At 36.4% G+C, this 16,101-nt stretch overlaps 1 protein-coding gene across 1 annotated transcript in view; it reads left to right on the top strand.

Annotated features, from left to right (window-relative positions):
* Positions 1-16,101, top strand: part of TBC1D5 (TBC1 domain family, member 5) — a 519,410-nt gene that overhangs the window by 172,682 nt on the left and 330,627 nt on the right. Inside the window, exons 8-11 of the mRNA XM_006874244.1 lie at positions 3,452-3,540; positions 5,759-5,809; positions 5,908-5,977; positions 12,705-12,877. Of these exons, the coding sequence (XP_006874306.1) occupies positions 3,452-3,540; positions 5,759-5,809; positions 5,908-5,977; positions 12,705-12,877 (383 nt within the window). The remainder of the gene's footprint in view (positions 1-3,451; positions 3,541-5,758; positions 5,810-5,907; positions 5,978-12,704; positions 12,878-16,101) is intronic.

Genomic DNA, 16,101 nt, shown 5'->3' with positions numbered 1-16,101 from the left:
CACTGATTTTGTCAAATCATCCCGTGGTTCAGATACAATATTGTGGTAATTACTATTTGTGAATCTTTATCACTGACTCTTTTGAGAATGAAGTAGTCATTAAAGGCAAAGGAAAAATTCTAAAAAGGTTCCTGCTTAGTTACTAGTAATGTTGTAACGAATAATGTTGTGATTCAATATAGAAAGATTTCACAAAACAGGTTTTGTTACTTGTATTCATGTAGTCAGATAAGAAATGTTAAGTTTAAGGAATTTACTATAACACTTATTATTCTATGATTAAAATTTGTAACAAACATGACTCAGGACTCTGCATGGTCTGGTCCAGGAAGATGTCCTTCATTCTCTGCAGGAACTCACTCTGCCTCCCATCTCCCATCTTCCCTGCTAACTGCCAATGGAGAGGTGACTGCACTGGCTGGTGCCCACCCTAGTGATGCCACTAAATAGAAACAAAGAAAAAAGATATGTATGCTTACCAAATCTCAGGCAGGGCACGTCTTTTTAGGCAAAAAAGAAACCTTGAAGATGATTTATTGACTTGGCTATTATAAGGTATACAGCTTTATTGTTATATCATTAGACCCAAACCCATTGCCATTTAATTGATCCCAACTCATAGCAATCCTGTGTTCTTGTTGTTAAGTGCATTCAAGTCAACTCATACTCACAGTGACCCTGTATAGGGTTTCCGAGGAGCAGCTGTTGAGTTTGAACTGCCAACCTTGTGGATCGCAGTCCAGTGCTGATCCTGCAGAGCCACAGCATAAGTCTAACAATCCTATTGGACAGGGTTCTAAAGCTATGGATCTTTATAGAAGCAAACTGCCACATCTTTATCCTACATAGCAGCTGGTGGGTTAGAACCACTGACCTTTCAGTTAGCAGCCTACTGCTTAATTAGCTGTGCCACCAGTGCTTTTTAAGACATTGTGGTTACAACTAAAAGGTAAATTATGAATATGGTAACTTATTTGTAACAAGATAGTAAAGAGTTAATAATACAGAGTGTGACACATTATCAGGAGAAAGAAAATAACTTCATTAGGAGAAAATTGGCATCTCATAAATAAAAATGATCAATAAAATTTTAGTTTATTATCAGTAACGTTTGAAGAAACTAACGCTAAAAAATTTCTGAAATCTGACAGGATTTTTAAAAACCAACATACGTATATGTAAGGATTTATTGAGAAGGCTTTTTTTTTTTTGCCTCACTGTAAGGGGATTGCTTTTAGAACCTAGTGTAATTTTATAGTTTTAACATTTTACTCAGAAATTCTGTTTCTAGGGAAATTATTCTAACTAAGGAAATAATCCTGGCATGGTCCTATAGGATAAGCACTAGACTGCTAACCACAAGGTTGGCAGTTCTAACCCACCAGCTGCTCCTTGGAAGCTCTATCTATATAGTTTGCTATAAGTTCGAACTGACTCAATAGAACTTAACAAGGAAATAATCAGAAATAAGCAAAAAGATTACCAAAGGATTTTTAATTTTTTTTAAACCTTTGTTCTCTTCTTTCAAGCCTCACCCCTTCCTTCCTTTAAAAAACTTTTGGAGGTTTTCTACAATTAGTAGTTTTAGTTTGATAAATAAAATCATGACACTTTCTTATTTGTAATAACTTTTTTATTCTCATAGGAGGAAAACACAGTTTACTTTGCAGTGTTTCGGAAAAGCCTGGCAAGGTGTTTCCAAATATTTGCCAGTGAAAAACCCTATGGAACAGAATATAGTGTATGGGGTCACCTTGAGTCATCCCTGAGAACTAAGTTAAGATAGCTAAGAACAACAGCTAAGAAGCACAACAAAGCAATCCATTCCATTCCCCCCCCCCGACCACCACCACCCCCAGGACTCTCACCTTCTTTTAAGGAATATTTTTTCAGGGTTTGGCAGTGAGGAGTTGGGTATCTAAAAAAGATTGAAATTATTTGTTATTATTTGCTCTAAATCACACTGAATTGTCAATGTGTCATCAATTTAAAAAAATGCCATGTAGTCCTTAAAATTCAAGGTTAGTGGTAATGTGTAAATTTTAACTCTGTTCAAGATTCCATTTGTAATATTTTTGTGATACAGCTGGATATCTAGATATAACATAGGACTCCTGCTTGTGGCATTGTAATTGTGGCAAGGTCGGCAGTTCAAATCTACTAGCTGCTACTCAGAAACCCTATACAGGGTTGGTATAAGTCCGACCTGACTGTTGGCACACAACAACAACAACAATAGTAGAAGAAGTCCTAGTGTGGCACTTTTGGATAAGCATAGGACTGCTAACTAACCACAAGTTTAGAGGTTCATACCCAGCAGCTGCTCCTTAGAAACCCTGTACAGGGTCTCTATAGCTGAAACCTCCTCACCATCGCTTAACAACAACAACAAATAGTAGAAGGAACGCTTTCTTTCAATTTCCTGCTCAAAGAAAGGGTTTTCTAATTTTGCCATCAAAAATTTCTCCCTTCTCTGCTCTTTTATTTTTATTCTATCTAAAAGTGGTTTTGTCTTATTGTTTTTAAAAGTCATCCTTAGTTATTAAACAAAAGTAAAATGTAATTTGCACACTTTATGAAGTGGAAATTAGTATAATCTATTTTTATATTGTTAAAATACATCTTTTGAAGCTTAAAGGAAAAGAATCTCAGTTAATAAGGTAAGTTACTAATGCAGAGTAACTTACTTCTCAACAATGATGGGTAAATAATGGAGTTTTACTCTTTTAAAGACAGCTTACTAATTAATATTGTACCTTTTGTTTCTCTGTCTATTCATGTAATCCAAAAGTGTAAACACCAATGTGAGGAGAAGAAAAATTATACTGGTGAAATCACTAAATAAATTAAATTTTTACCTAGTGAAATTTTAGTCTTCTGATTAAACATGTTGAAAAAAATCAGATTGTTAAAACTTTATTTTCTGTCATACCTGCTAAAGATTGTTCCCTTTATTAACCAACATTTCCAGCTAGCTGACTTCAGCTCTTCCTAAATCTACAGACATCCTAATTTTGAGCCATTATATAATGAAAACATTGGTGTAATTTCCTTCGGTCTACAGTTCTTAGTTGCCCTTCTTACTGCAGATCTTTACACTGTAGCTCATGATTATAATTTGCATAAATGAAATTCATATTTATGAGTACAGATCTTGAAGCAACTGACAGGTGCAGGCTTGTCTACCATGCCAATTTATTGTTTGTTGTGTTATTTAAAAGAGAACTGCTCTCCATGTTTTAAAGAAGAATAAGTGCTGTGGTTGAATTGGAATCAAATTCTAAAAGTAGATGAAATTTGTTTTGTAGCTTTCCATTTTTATGCTTTTCTATATAATGTGATAATGTTGCGGGTGACTGTAAGTTAAAGAAATGTCTCAAGTGTACTGATAATATCCACTGATGGACTCTCAGAATCCATCCTTCTCATTTCTCTTGCTCTTATGTTTCAGGGCATGCATGAGCTGTTAGCACCTATAGTCTTTACCCTCCACTGTGACCACCAGGCGTTCCTACATGCTTGTGAATCCGCACAACCCAGGCAAGTTTTACACAAGCTCCTCATGATTGTTCTGCCTGGCTGTAATATTTTTTTTTAACCTCAATTTTTTTTAAAACTGAAAATACTTATAACTTCTTATAAGGTGTAAATATGTGGTTGTAAATATTTAATAGTTCTAATGTAAATATTCAGTAGTTCTCATTCAACTTCTGCTATGTAACAAATTAATTTATCAGTATTGCTAAGAATCTGTGATCTGTACCAGAAGAAAACATGTAACTAATGAATCAAGAAGAGGAATTTTTTTTTTTTATATTAGCCAATGTGCCAATGATTGTTAATATTTCTATACACTGTCCTACAGTACCCAATTCTTTCATTATAACCTACATGATAATCTTACCTATGAGTTATTTCTCACCAGGTTTATATGAGCTCAGCTCCTAAACCAGGTTACAGTGCCACAAAGAACCCCATTTTGTAAATATACAAAAATGGCTTCTCTGGTTTTCAAGATGCATATTTATTATTATTTCAGTAAGTTATAAATTTCAGTAATTGCTTTTTCTTAGGCTAATTTTACAATATGTTTACTAATTTAAGATGCCCTAACTCAAGTCTTGGTGTCACGCTGTGTGTTCTGATGTGGCAAAGTTGGTTTGAACCCCACCGTCGTCAGTTTAGGCTCACTGGATGGCTACTTGGAAACCCTATACAGGGTCGCTATGGGTCAGAACTGACTTGATGGCACTTAACAATAACAACAACTGGAATCCTGGTGTAGCACTATAGGATAAGCACTGGATCATAAGGTTGGTTTGAACTGTACAATTGGCAGTTCAAACCCACCAGCTGCTGCTCAGAAACCCTAGAAAAGGTTGTCTATGAATAACTGACTCGACACCACTTAAGAACAACCAGAGAAGCAACCAAGAAGCATTTTGGGAATAGAGAGCTTTAGATTTGTTCAACTTTGTCATGAATAATCCATAGGTTAATGTATCTATACATTTGGAGGAGGAAAGAAAACCCTACAGATGACATTTCACATAATGCCGTCTTTATTAACTAAATATAGCTGTTTATTTTTCTAAGTATGTATTAGGACCTTTGTTCAATTTGCTCTCGTAGCGTAGTGGCTACGAATCGGGCTGCAAACCTCAGGGTCAGCAGTTCAAAACTACCAGCTGTTCTGCCGGAGAAAGATGAGGCTTTCTGCTCCCATGAAGATTTACAGCCTCGGAAACCCCGTACAGGGTCGCTATGAGTTGGAACCGACTCCCCGGCACATAACAACAACATCAATTATTATAAAGTTTCCGTTGAGTGTATTTTTATAATTTCATTGTCTGAGTTTACTAGATCTTGACAAGAGTTGTTGTTGTTTTTAAGTGCCATCGAGTCATTTCCGACCCATAGCGACCCTGTGTAGAGTTTCCAAGGAGCAGCTAGTGAGCTTGAACCACCAACCTTGCAGTTTAAACTGACTTTGCCGTCTGGCGCGTTAACCCCACAGCGCCACACCAGGACTCCTTGACAAGAGTAGCCATGTCTTAATTGTCTTTGCTTCAACTACTTGTCAAGTGTAGTAAGATAAGAATGAAGTTATTAGAATATTTTCTTATGCCAGTTTTATCTTTAAATTTTTTTAAAACTGTGTATGTACGTGTATATGCTTCACCTGGAGTCCTGGTGTGGTGCTGTAGGATAAGCACTGAACTGCAAGGTCGGTGGTTGAAACTCACCAGCTGTTCCTGAAAGCCCCTATACAAGATCACTATGCGTGGGAACCAACTTGACAACACTTAACAACGGTCAACAATATACTTTACATGAAAGTACAAATGATTGAAAGTAGCTTTTAAATGAGTTGGACACACTTCATCAGCTATTTATATTTGAAAAAAAGTAAAAGCAGCAGCATCAAGTAGATTTTTCTGTTTTTGTTAATTGCTGTTAAAATGCCATACAATAAAAAGGTAAGTTTAATCTTTTGATATTGCATTGTTGACCAGTTAACTATAATTTTTTTGTAGTTTTGTTTTGGACAACTGATAGATTGTGGTGTAATCAATTATGGTTATATAAAATATCTTCATAGACTATTTTGTAACATTCTATGTTTGTTATTTGGAATAATTACATCATTACTTCATTGTGGAATACATAGGGAAGCTAGTATGTTTTTTAATTTTATAGAAAAAAATCATTTTGTTTGGTAATGGAGCAACTCTTTTTGCTTGTATTCCTTTTTAAGTGAGGAAATGAAAACTCTCTTGAACCCTGAGTATCTGGAACATGATGCCTAGTAAGTACAAAACCTCTTTGTTTTGTTTTATTCTTACACACTGCTATTTCTTAAATGAAAGTTAAACATTAGCTTGATTTTATTTTCTTAATTTTCAGTGCAATGTTCTCACAACTTATGGAAACTGCTGAGCCTTGGTTTTCCACTTTTGAGCATGATGGTCAAAAGGTAAGTGTTGAAGTACATAGCCTTCAAAATGTTTGAGGAAACACATTATTTCAGTAAATAAGAAACAATCCGTTTAAAAGCCATTTTATTACTATAAGCAATAAATGAAAATTTTAAAATAGTTTTGGAGTAAGATTGAACTCGACATATAAACCCTATTCTAATAATATTGGGAGGTATAAAAATATAATATGAAACACTTTTCAAGTAAATTAGCAGCTTCCCATTCAATGTATGTGTATTATTCATGATGCACGTAGTGTTAATTTTTAGAAGGTTGCCTTCTGCTATGTATACATTTTTAGATATGTTTGATAAGTATATTTATGCTATGCATTTTTTTTTGACCACAAGGTCGGCGGTTCAAACTCAACAGCCGTTCCTTGGAACCTTATACAGGGTTCGTCTGAGTCAAACTGCATCAAAGGCACTCCATGATAGCAATATGTGTGCCTAAAATATTTACTGACTGATTTATTACAGAGAAAATTTTCTGACCCTTAGCTTCAGAGATAAAGTAGTCCTTCAATAGCATGTCACCATGTTACGCATCTAACATATAACTGTTGAATGTTAAACCTGCTGTATGCAGGAGTAACAAAATGGTCCATATTTTGAGGCAATATCTTTATATTCTTGGCTGGTGATTTGATGAAGTCATAAAGTATGTGTGAACATCATAATTTTGAACAGAGAGTACTTGAACAGTTTTAAATGCAAGCAACATGCAAAAGTTGTTTTGTATTTTAGGACTGGTTCACAGTATCTGTAAAACTGAATGATTGCAGTATGAGGGAACCCTTCTTCAGTTTTGCCTGTTTGTTGGTGCCAATATTCAAGTTTATGAAAGTGGCTAAGACAACACAAAGAATGACATTCAATTTATTAAGAAACACATAGCTGTGGCTTCTCGGCAGTCATGTTAAATATTTGTATACATCAATGGGTAATAATGTTCTTAAAGCATGTCTAGTGAATTCCTTTTTCACAATTTCAAACAGAAGTTTCATTTTTTATTCTGTTTCATAATTCCTTCACCTTTTTTATAAGTTCTAGAAGTTATACATATCTTGCCCATTCGGTTATAGTTTCTTTGAAAAGTCAACTAAATCACTATGCATGCTGCTTAATTCAGATTTTTATGAAGAAGGAAGCAGTGTGTTGGTTTATATTCTGCCTCAAAGTTACTTTCTTATTATATTTCTTTGACAGTTTATGGACTCGCAGTGATCTACAGACCATAATCTAGTGGTGGTGGTTGTGTGCCCCCAAGTCATTTCTGACTCATAGCGACCCTGTATAGGGTTTCCAAGACTATAAATCTTTATGGGAGCAGAAAGTCTCATCTTTCGCCTGTGTATCAACTGGTAGATTCGAACTACTGACTTTGCTATTAGCAGCCGCACTCATAATCTCCTACGCTATCAGGGCTCCTTATTGTTGTTGTTAAGTGCCATTGAGTCGATTCTGACCCATAGCAACCCTGTATAGGGTTTCCAAAGAACAGCTGGTGAGCTTGAACACCAACTTTGCAGTTCAAACGACTTTGCAGTCTGGCGCATTAACCCACAGCGCCACACCGGGACTCCATTAGGGCTTCTTACAGACTTACCTTTTTAGTATTGTAAAAGAAATAGTTAAAATTTTTCTAGTTTTACTGATAGTTGTAACTGTCCCATTTGATCATATTTGATAATTACAAATAGGATTCTTTGTATGATAAGAAATCCTGAAGATAAGGGAATATTTTACATTAACTTTATCTTCTCTTGTGATTTTATTGCTTGATAAGCTAAGCTGTTTAACAGCATTTAAGTGATTATGAGCATGACTTTTGAGTTTCTTAGATTTAAGAGATTTTATCAAAAGTTTTTTTTTAGCACAGGGGAAATATTTTCAAAGTACAATTTATACAGGCCTGTAGTTTTTAGTAGGCCATCTCAGCTGCTAATGGGAAGGTTGACTGTTCAAACCCATTAGCCCTGGTGGAGTAGTTGGTTTTGTGTTGGGCTGGTAACAAGGTAGGCAGTTCAAATCCACAAGCCTCTCTACAGTAGAAAGACCTGACTTTCTACTCTTGTAAAGATTTACAGCTTTGGAAACCCTAGACAGGGTCACAGTGAGTCTCAGCCGACTTGACGGCTCATAACAACAATAAAAATACTATTGCAGGCTTTGAACAAAATTGATTCTAAAATAATTCATGAAAAATATTTAATTTAATGAAATTGCATGATCAATTTCCGGTTTGAATAGAGTAGGTTGTAATTAAATCAGTAGCTCATCTTTCAAATATGTGAAAGAGGCACATATTGTTAAATGCCATCAAATTGATTCAGACTCAGTGTGACTGTGTATAGGGTTTTCAAGGAGTATAGCTGGTGGGTTTGAACCACCAACCTTGCAATTAGCAGTCCAGTGCGTATCCTACAGTGCCACACCAGGACTCTGTGCTTAGATATAGTGGTCTGTAAAACGTGTCATCAGGATTGGAGGAAGACTCATTAACCACCTGCAATATACAGATGATACAACCTTGCTTGCTGAAAGTAAAGAGGACTTAAAACATTTACTGATGAAGATCAAAGAGCACAGCCTTCAGTATGGGTTACATCTCAATGTCAAGAAAACAAAAATCCTCACCACTGGACCAATAAACAACATTCTACTCAACGGAGAAAAGATTGAAGTTGTCAAGGACTTCATTTCTCTTGGATCAACTATCAACACTCATGGAAGCAGCAGTCAAGAAATCAAACTACGTATTGATTTAGGCAAATTTGCTACACAATACCTTTTCAAAGTGTTGAAGAGCAAAGATGTCAGCTTGAGGACTAAGGTGTGCCTGACCCAAGCCATGCTACTTTCAATAACCTCATATGCATGTGAAAGCTGGATAGTAAATAAGGAAGAATGTAGAAGAATTTATGCTTTTGAGTTATGGTGTTGGAGGACAATACTAAAAGTGACATGGCTGCCAAAAGAACCAATAGATCCATTTTGGAAGAAGTGCAGCCAGAGTGCTCCTTGGAGGCCAAGATGGCCAAACTTCATCTCTCATGCTTCACACATATTGTCAGGAGGGACCAGTTGCTAGAGAAGGCTATTATGTTTAGTAAGGTGGAGGGTCAGAGAAATTCAAGAGGAAGACCCCCAACGAGATGAATTGGCCAAGTGGCAGCATCGATGGGCTCAAGTGTGGCAACGGTAGTGAGGATGGCCCAGGATCAGGCAGTGTTTTGTTCTGCTGTGCATAGTGTTGCTATGGGTGGGTACCAACTCGATGGCACCTAACAACAACAACAACAATTCTGTGTGATTGGTGGGAGCATTATCTGAGCTCAGGGCTTCCTCCCCATTCTAGATTGTGTTTACTCACACAGATTATCTTCTACAGAAAAAGACATGATTAAGATACATAAAAAGTTAAACTGGCCATTTTAAAGGGAATTCAGCTGTGGAATAAACACTGTCTTTCAACTATGAATGATATCCTACAATTAACATGAATTTCCCAAAACATATATTTCAAATTAATGTCATTGGGAAAAGAATCTTGATAAAGGTTGATTTTTTTTTTTTTTTTTAAAGAAGAGAATTACCAAAAAAAAGCATCTCCAATGTACTTTTTAAAAATAGTATCAATAGTATAGAGGCATCATTTCTCTTGTTTATACAAATTATCACCAAATAATTGAGTCATAACAATTAGACCCAAAGACACTAGTACAGGAACTTCAAGAGAATCCAATTCTCTGTAAGACTTGAAATGATCCTGAAAAGATAGAAAGTCTTTCCTTACAGTAATGTGTACTTCTCTCTCTGTATCTTCTACCAGCCTTTTGTGGAATTCTAAGTGTCCTTTTCTGTGTAGTCTTCCCCTCCAGACTGAAGACAGAAGGGCTTTTTTGTGTTTCCCAGAATGTGGCTCAGGAATGAAAAGATGATGTTCCTTTTAGATATCTAACCAGTTAGGGGCGGAGAAAAGTATTAGAGAATGCTGGGATGTCATAGAAGAAAAAGAAATAGGACCAAGGAAGGTCTTTCTGGAGAACCTGACACGTTAATTTGGATCTTGAAAAATACTTGTGAGCTCCTCAGTAGAGGCACTAGAGCAAGTTGAAGTGTATTTCAGGTAAATGAATGTCATCCCTAGGAACTCTCTAAGCCAATGAGAGTAGAGACTGGCCAGAAAATGAAAGACCTCGTAGGTCTGGATAATAAGTGTGACTTTTCCTTTCTGTTTTGCCCGAGTGAAAATAAGTGAACCCTATCTGGGAGGTTTAAACAAGGCAGTTTTGAATAATACAATTTGTGTTATAGCTAGATCACCTTGTGTTGTAGAGATGGATTTCAAAGCAGATGAACGCAATTTAATGGGAAAATTATTAGCACTTCAAATCAGGCAGCGGCATTAGGGCTGTAGAAGAATGATCCACACTGAGGCACTAACATTGGCAGAGTATGCATTTTTACTGGAGAAGGGGGCAAAGTGAGTATTATGAAAGAACATGTTTTTAAACAGAAGATGATATGCTTGGTCTTAGGCAGGCTGACTTTGAGACCCTTGTGCTAATCCAGGATTCCTTATGAGCATTTGGGTTTATGGGAAGCAATCAAGAGAATACTGAATACAGATTTAGAAGTCTTTGGAAACACTGATATTGGTTTAAGTGTTGTGTATGTCTGATATCACTCAGAGAAAGTATGTAAGTAGAGAATAAAATTAAGACCAAAACCAAATCCATGTTGTTTAAATTATTATATATTCCTGAGCCTTTTTGTGTACAATCCCCCAGCCCCCCAAAAAAAGAAAAGAAAAGGGAATGGAAACAAATACTGTTTAATGATGATGCATGGAGAAGATTGTATTCATTGCAATAAAACAATGGTGTAAGCCGATGTTCTCCCATGTAAACGATCACTCAGTTCACAATAAAAAAACTTAAACAAAACAAAACCCAAATCCATTACTGTCTAGTTAGGAGTCCGGTTGTGGTACTGTAGGATAAGTACTGGACCACAAGGTCAGTTTGAACCACAGTGTTAGCAGTTCAAACTCACCAGCCACTGCTCAGAAATTCTATATGTGGTCTCTATGAGTTGGAACCGACTAGACGGTACTTAACAACTGTCAAGTTGATTCAGACTCAGAACTGCACCTTAGAGTTCTGAGGCTGGATGTAAATCCTTTGTCTGTGGAGCAGCTAGCTAGTGGGTTTGAATCACTAACCTTGAGGTTAGCAGCCCAATGCTTAACCTACTATGCCACCTCTTTAAAAAAGCAGCATCAAGAAACAAAAGCATAAATTTAAGCTAGAAAAGTAGACTGAGAATGAGTTGTTGTTGTTGTTATTGTTAGGTGCCATCAAGTTGGTACCGACTCATAGCAACTTTATGCACAGCAAAACCAAACACTGTCTGATCCTGGGCCAACCTCACTATTGTTGCCACGCTTGAGTCCATCGATGCTGCCACTTAGCCAATCCATCTCACTGGGGGTCTTCCTCTTTTTCTCTGACCCTCCACCCTACCAAATATGATATCCTTCTCCAGCGACTGGTCCCTCCTGACGACACTATGTCCAAACTATGAGAGACGAAGTTTGGCCATCGTGGCCTCCAGGGAGCACTCTGGCTGCCGTTCTTCCAACACAGATCTGTTGGTTCTTTATGCAGCCCATGACACTTTCAATATTCTTCTCCAACACCATAACTCAAAGGCATCAATTCTTCTATGGTCTTCCTTATTCACTGTCTAGCTTTTGCATGCATATGAGGTTATTGAAAATACCATGACTTTAGTAGTCAGAAAATATGAGTGTTGCTACAAATGCTGACTGTAGAAAGGTGGAAATTGCAGACTAAAGGCCAGAAGAAAGTCAGACATTGGTCGTTGAAGTTTACGTGACATCATCCTAAGGAGTTTGAGATACATCTTTCTTAAAATGGGATTATGGGTGGCAGGAAAGGAAGTTGCGGTAGCCCAACATAGTTGGTTTTGTTTTTTAAAGTAGTCTATGTATTTGTTCTGGAAAGTTTTAAAATCCTTTTATTCAACTATATAAAATGACCAAAGGACAGTTAATTGTAAGTGGTGTTGTAATTGTTGTTGCTGTGTGCCACTGAGGTGGTTTTGTCTCATAGTGTAGAGTTTCCGAGAGTAACTTGTGGATTTGAACTTCTGACCTTGCAGTTACAGCTTGCCAGTCCAGCTTCTGCTACAGCACCACATCAGGTTCTAGTGTTAGTTTCCTTATTTCATGACTTTTATAAATTTTGAGAGTTAGCTCTTCAACTCAGAGTAACACAGTCTTCATTTGCCGTTTTCATGTTTAAGTTTTAAAACACAAGATATATGTTTCCATTAAGAATTGCCATTTATGTACTGTGTGATTAGATAAACTAGCCATGGACTAATGAACCTTAGTGGCCACTGCTACCTGTTGCCAAGACTACCTTGTAAAACTTAACGCCGTATAAAAAACTGGTTAAAGAATGCATGCAGAAAATATTTCAGAAGTCATGCCCTGACCATTCAAATGAGTACAGTTACTTTTATATAATGATAAGCATCTGATTGCATATTTTATACATTAGTCATGAGATGTGTGACATAGCTGAATGCTCTTATGTATACTCCCATTTAGAGATAAATTCAAGAATAATATCCATGTATTCTTAATCTTATATTATAGTAATAGGTATTCTGTTTTTCCTGTTTTCAGGGGAAAGAAGCGCTGATGACTCCCATCCCCTTTGCTAGGCCACAGGATTTAGGACCAACAATTGCTATTGTTACAAAAGTTAACCAGATCCAAGATCATCTACTGAAGAAACATGATGTTGAGCTTTATATGCACTTGAACAGACTAGAAATTGCACCACAGATATATGGCTTGTAAGTATTAAAGTATATATTTAAGTTATACCTGCTTATGATTTAAGGTGATTCTGGACATTAGGACCAAGGAGTGTCCTAGCCCCATGCCATATCACTGCTCTGTTTGGTAGGCTCTGTACTCCTGACTTTCACATATGGTGTCTATCCAATACTCCCACCCACCTCATTATTTCGTTATTATCCCTTTGTTACAAGAAACTAAAGCTTAGACCTCGGAGAAACTTAAGGCTTAGATTAAGTTTGCATATATCAAAATCATAATTCAAGCCCAAGGAGAATCGGCTACATATTTCCATGACCTGAGGCAAAATGAAAATTATGGGACCGTTATTTAGAAATTAGGAAGAATTTTAAGATGCCACCAACAGGTCATTACACCAAGCATGGGGCCCTCCTCAGTGACAAGCTGTTTTTACCTACATAGGTCTTCCATCCAGGAAAATCTGTCCTGGACCCAACTTGTCCCGTAAGATGTCCATGTTCTTTCTGTTCCATCATGCAGTCATCCTGTGTTCTACCATCGTGGATCCCTAGCATTCGAGTTCCCAGGGAACATGTTGTCTTAATCTTTCAGCCACATAACTTCTGTAACATGCTATAGCAGAATAATAGGAAGCCAGTCATTCCTTTCATATTCTAAAATGAGGAGCACAGAGCTTAAGGACTCTGGCCAGAGCAGCTTCTACAGTGTACAATGCCAGGGGATGATGGAGGTGGGAAGGGGGAAATCCACTGAAAAGTAAGGGACCACCAGTGGCAATTCATGTTGTCAGTGGTTTGTAATGTGAATTTATATATATGTATATAAATATACATATATGTGTCAGTGATTTATGAATAGCAAATTCAAGATATAGAGGATTGAGTAAATGTGAATTATCTGGGTAGTGCTGTAGACAGCACAAATATGCTTTATGTTGAAACGGTACAACATTCGTAGCTAGTTTTAAACAGTTCCTTGGTATAAATATTCTGCAAATGTTGACTCTCTATTGGGTCCACTTTGGGAAATTTGACAGGTTTTTATTGATATGTGCATAATAGATGCTTGATAAATATGAATTCATTATTTGAATTGTAAAATATAAATCTCAAATTAGTAAAAAAATTTAAGATGAGAGCAAGACTGGTTAGTTAGCCCAGAGCAAAGAATACCAGTGAATGTTGTATATATGTTTTCATATTTTTATATTTCACTGTCTTTTACTACTAATAATCCTCAGCTGTTTTTCTTCTCTGGAAGCCCTGTTTTTCTTCTCTGGAATAAGTGCTTTCCTGCTCTAATGCTGATTGCGTTCGTTTTTGTGACTTCAGCGTCGCCTTGTCATTGAGAGTGGCTCTTTCATTCCTGGAAGCAAAAATGTGTGTTTCATAGGTACTAAGCAGCACTATAGGTGATTTATGAATTGCTGTTTATCCTTATAAATGTAGATAAAGTATAGGCATAAAAATTTATTTTGAAGTAACCAATAAAATGTCAGGAGTTAAATTCTATATTCCTCTCTGACATGGAACCCTTTTTTAAACAAAAATGTGACGCCGTTGTTTCTCGACATAGTCTACCTCTAGGTCTACACACTTCTGAAGGTGATGTGCCTGTCTCTCTAACTCTTAACTGAAGAGTTCATTGTTCTTTCATTTACAGCACATCTAAACAGCAGTTTTGGCATCCTCCTGGGACTCTTTTCAATGTCCTATGAGTTTGGGAAACAAAAAGAATTCTGAAGGGGCAAGATCAGAGCTGTGGAGTGAATGCAGTAAGGTTTCCACCAAAATTCTCTTAGGACAGTCCTTGATACCTTTGAAGAAGGAGCAAGTGCATTGTCATGATAGGGAAGATTTCTTGACGCATCTTTCTTGGTCTTTATTCACCAATGTATTTTTCACTTTTCTTAAAACTTCTGAATCATATGCCCCATGATCATCCTGTGTCTTTTGAGAACATTGATCAAGATTATCCCAACAAACAGTGGCCATAACTTTCTGAGTTGATCCTTTCTTTCTGCTTTGAAGTTAACTGGCCCAGCATATCCCATAGGAAGTCACTGTTTGAATGGGTCCCTTTTTAATGAAGGCATCTTAAAGAGGCTAAGATAGATGTATTATTGAGTGAAATTGTCTCCAGCCACCTACTGACTGCAGAGGCATGTTTTGTTTGAAATAAACCTGGACATATGTGAGCTAGAACCCTAATATGAGTCTTTTTTTTACTTAATCACATGCAATAGTCTAGTTTATGCCCTCAAATTAAGAATTTCTAGAAATTGTTTGTAAACATTGAAGGAAAGAAATTGATGTTTGACACGTGCATCATTTCTTTGAAATGCTTAGTAGTTTGGTGCCTTTTTGTCTGAACTGGTGCTTTGTGTTTCAGTGTTGATGGCATTGGCTTCCATACAGTAATGTCAAGACGATATATACCAGTTCACATTTCTAACATTCGTTTGCATCAGTTTTCTCTTCATTGTTGTAAGTAAGAAGTGCTTTAACATTTGATCAGCACTTTCCCATTAAAATTCCACAAACCATGACATAACTGCTCTTAATTGTACCAACTTCATTTATACCAAGACTAGCCATGGTCAATGCTGCCTTATTTGCCCTTATTTTTGTATAGAAGCTCATCTACATTGTCTATAATTTATTTTTTTAACCTTTAAAGAAGAGGTCATTCATTCAATCAATTTGAGCCTCATTGTATTTCATAGTGCAAAGGTTTTTATTACCCATTTCATTTATTTATTCAGTTTATTAATTATTATTTATGGAATACATGAAAAGTGAGTACCCTTGATTATTCCTATGTCCCTTTATGCTAGCCTAAGTTGTACTGCCATCTGTTTATTCCCTTTCATGACTGTTAGAAACTTGCTGTCATAAAATACCATAATATAAAATGTTAGTTAAAAGCACAGACTTTGAAATGAAACAGACCTGTTTAATTACTTTGGTTTCTTCTACTGTGAAATGGGGATTGAAAATCATTGTATCTACTTCATTAGATACTTGTGAAAATTAAACCAGAATGTATACAAAAAAGATAGTGCTCGGTATGTATTAAGCATTCAATATATATATTTGGCAGTACTTTATTATAATCTGTCATTACAATTACTTAATTAGAATATTCATGGATATTTAAATATGATGTGCCATGAGAATCACTAACCCTTCCAACTCGCTCTCTGTGTTTTCTTTTTTTTTTAACCTCCTCAGGCATA

This window comes from Chrysochloris asiatica, unplaced genomic scaffold, assembly GCF_000296735.1.
Source record: "Chrysochloris asiatica unplaced genomic scaffold, ChrAsi1.0 scaffold00267, whole genome shotgun sequence".
In the NCBI taxonomy this organism is placed as follows: Eukaryota; Metazoa; Chordata; class Mammalia; order Afrosoricida; family Chrysochloridae; genus Chrysochloris; species Chrysochloris asiatica.
The sequence above is the reverse complement of the archived record's forward strand: the minus strand, read 5'-3'. Positions and strand labels throughout refer to the sequence as shown.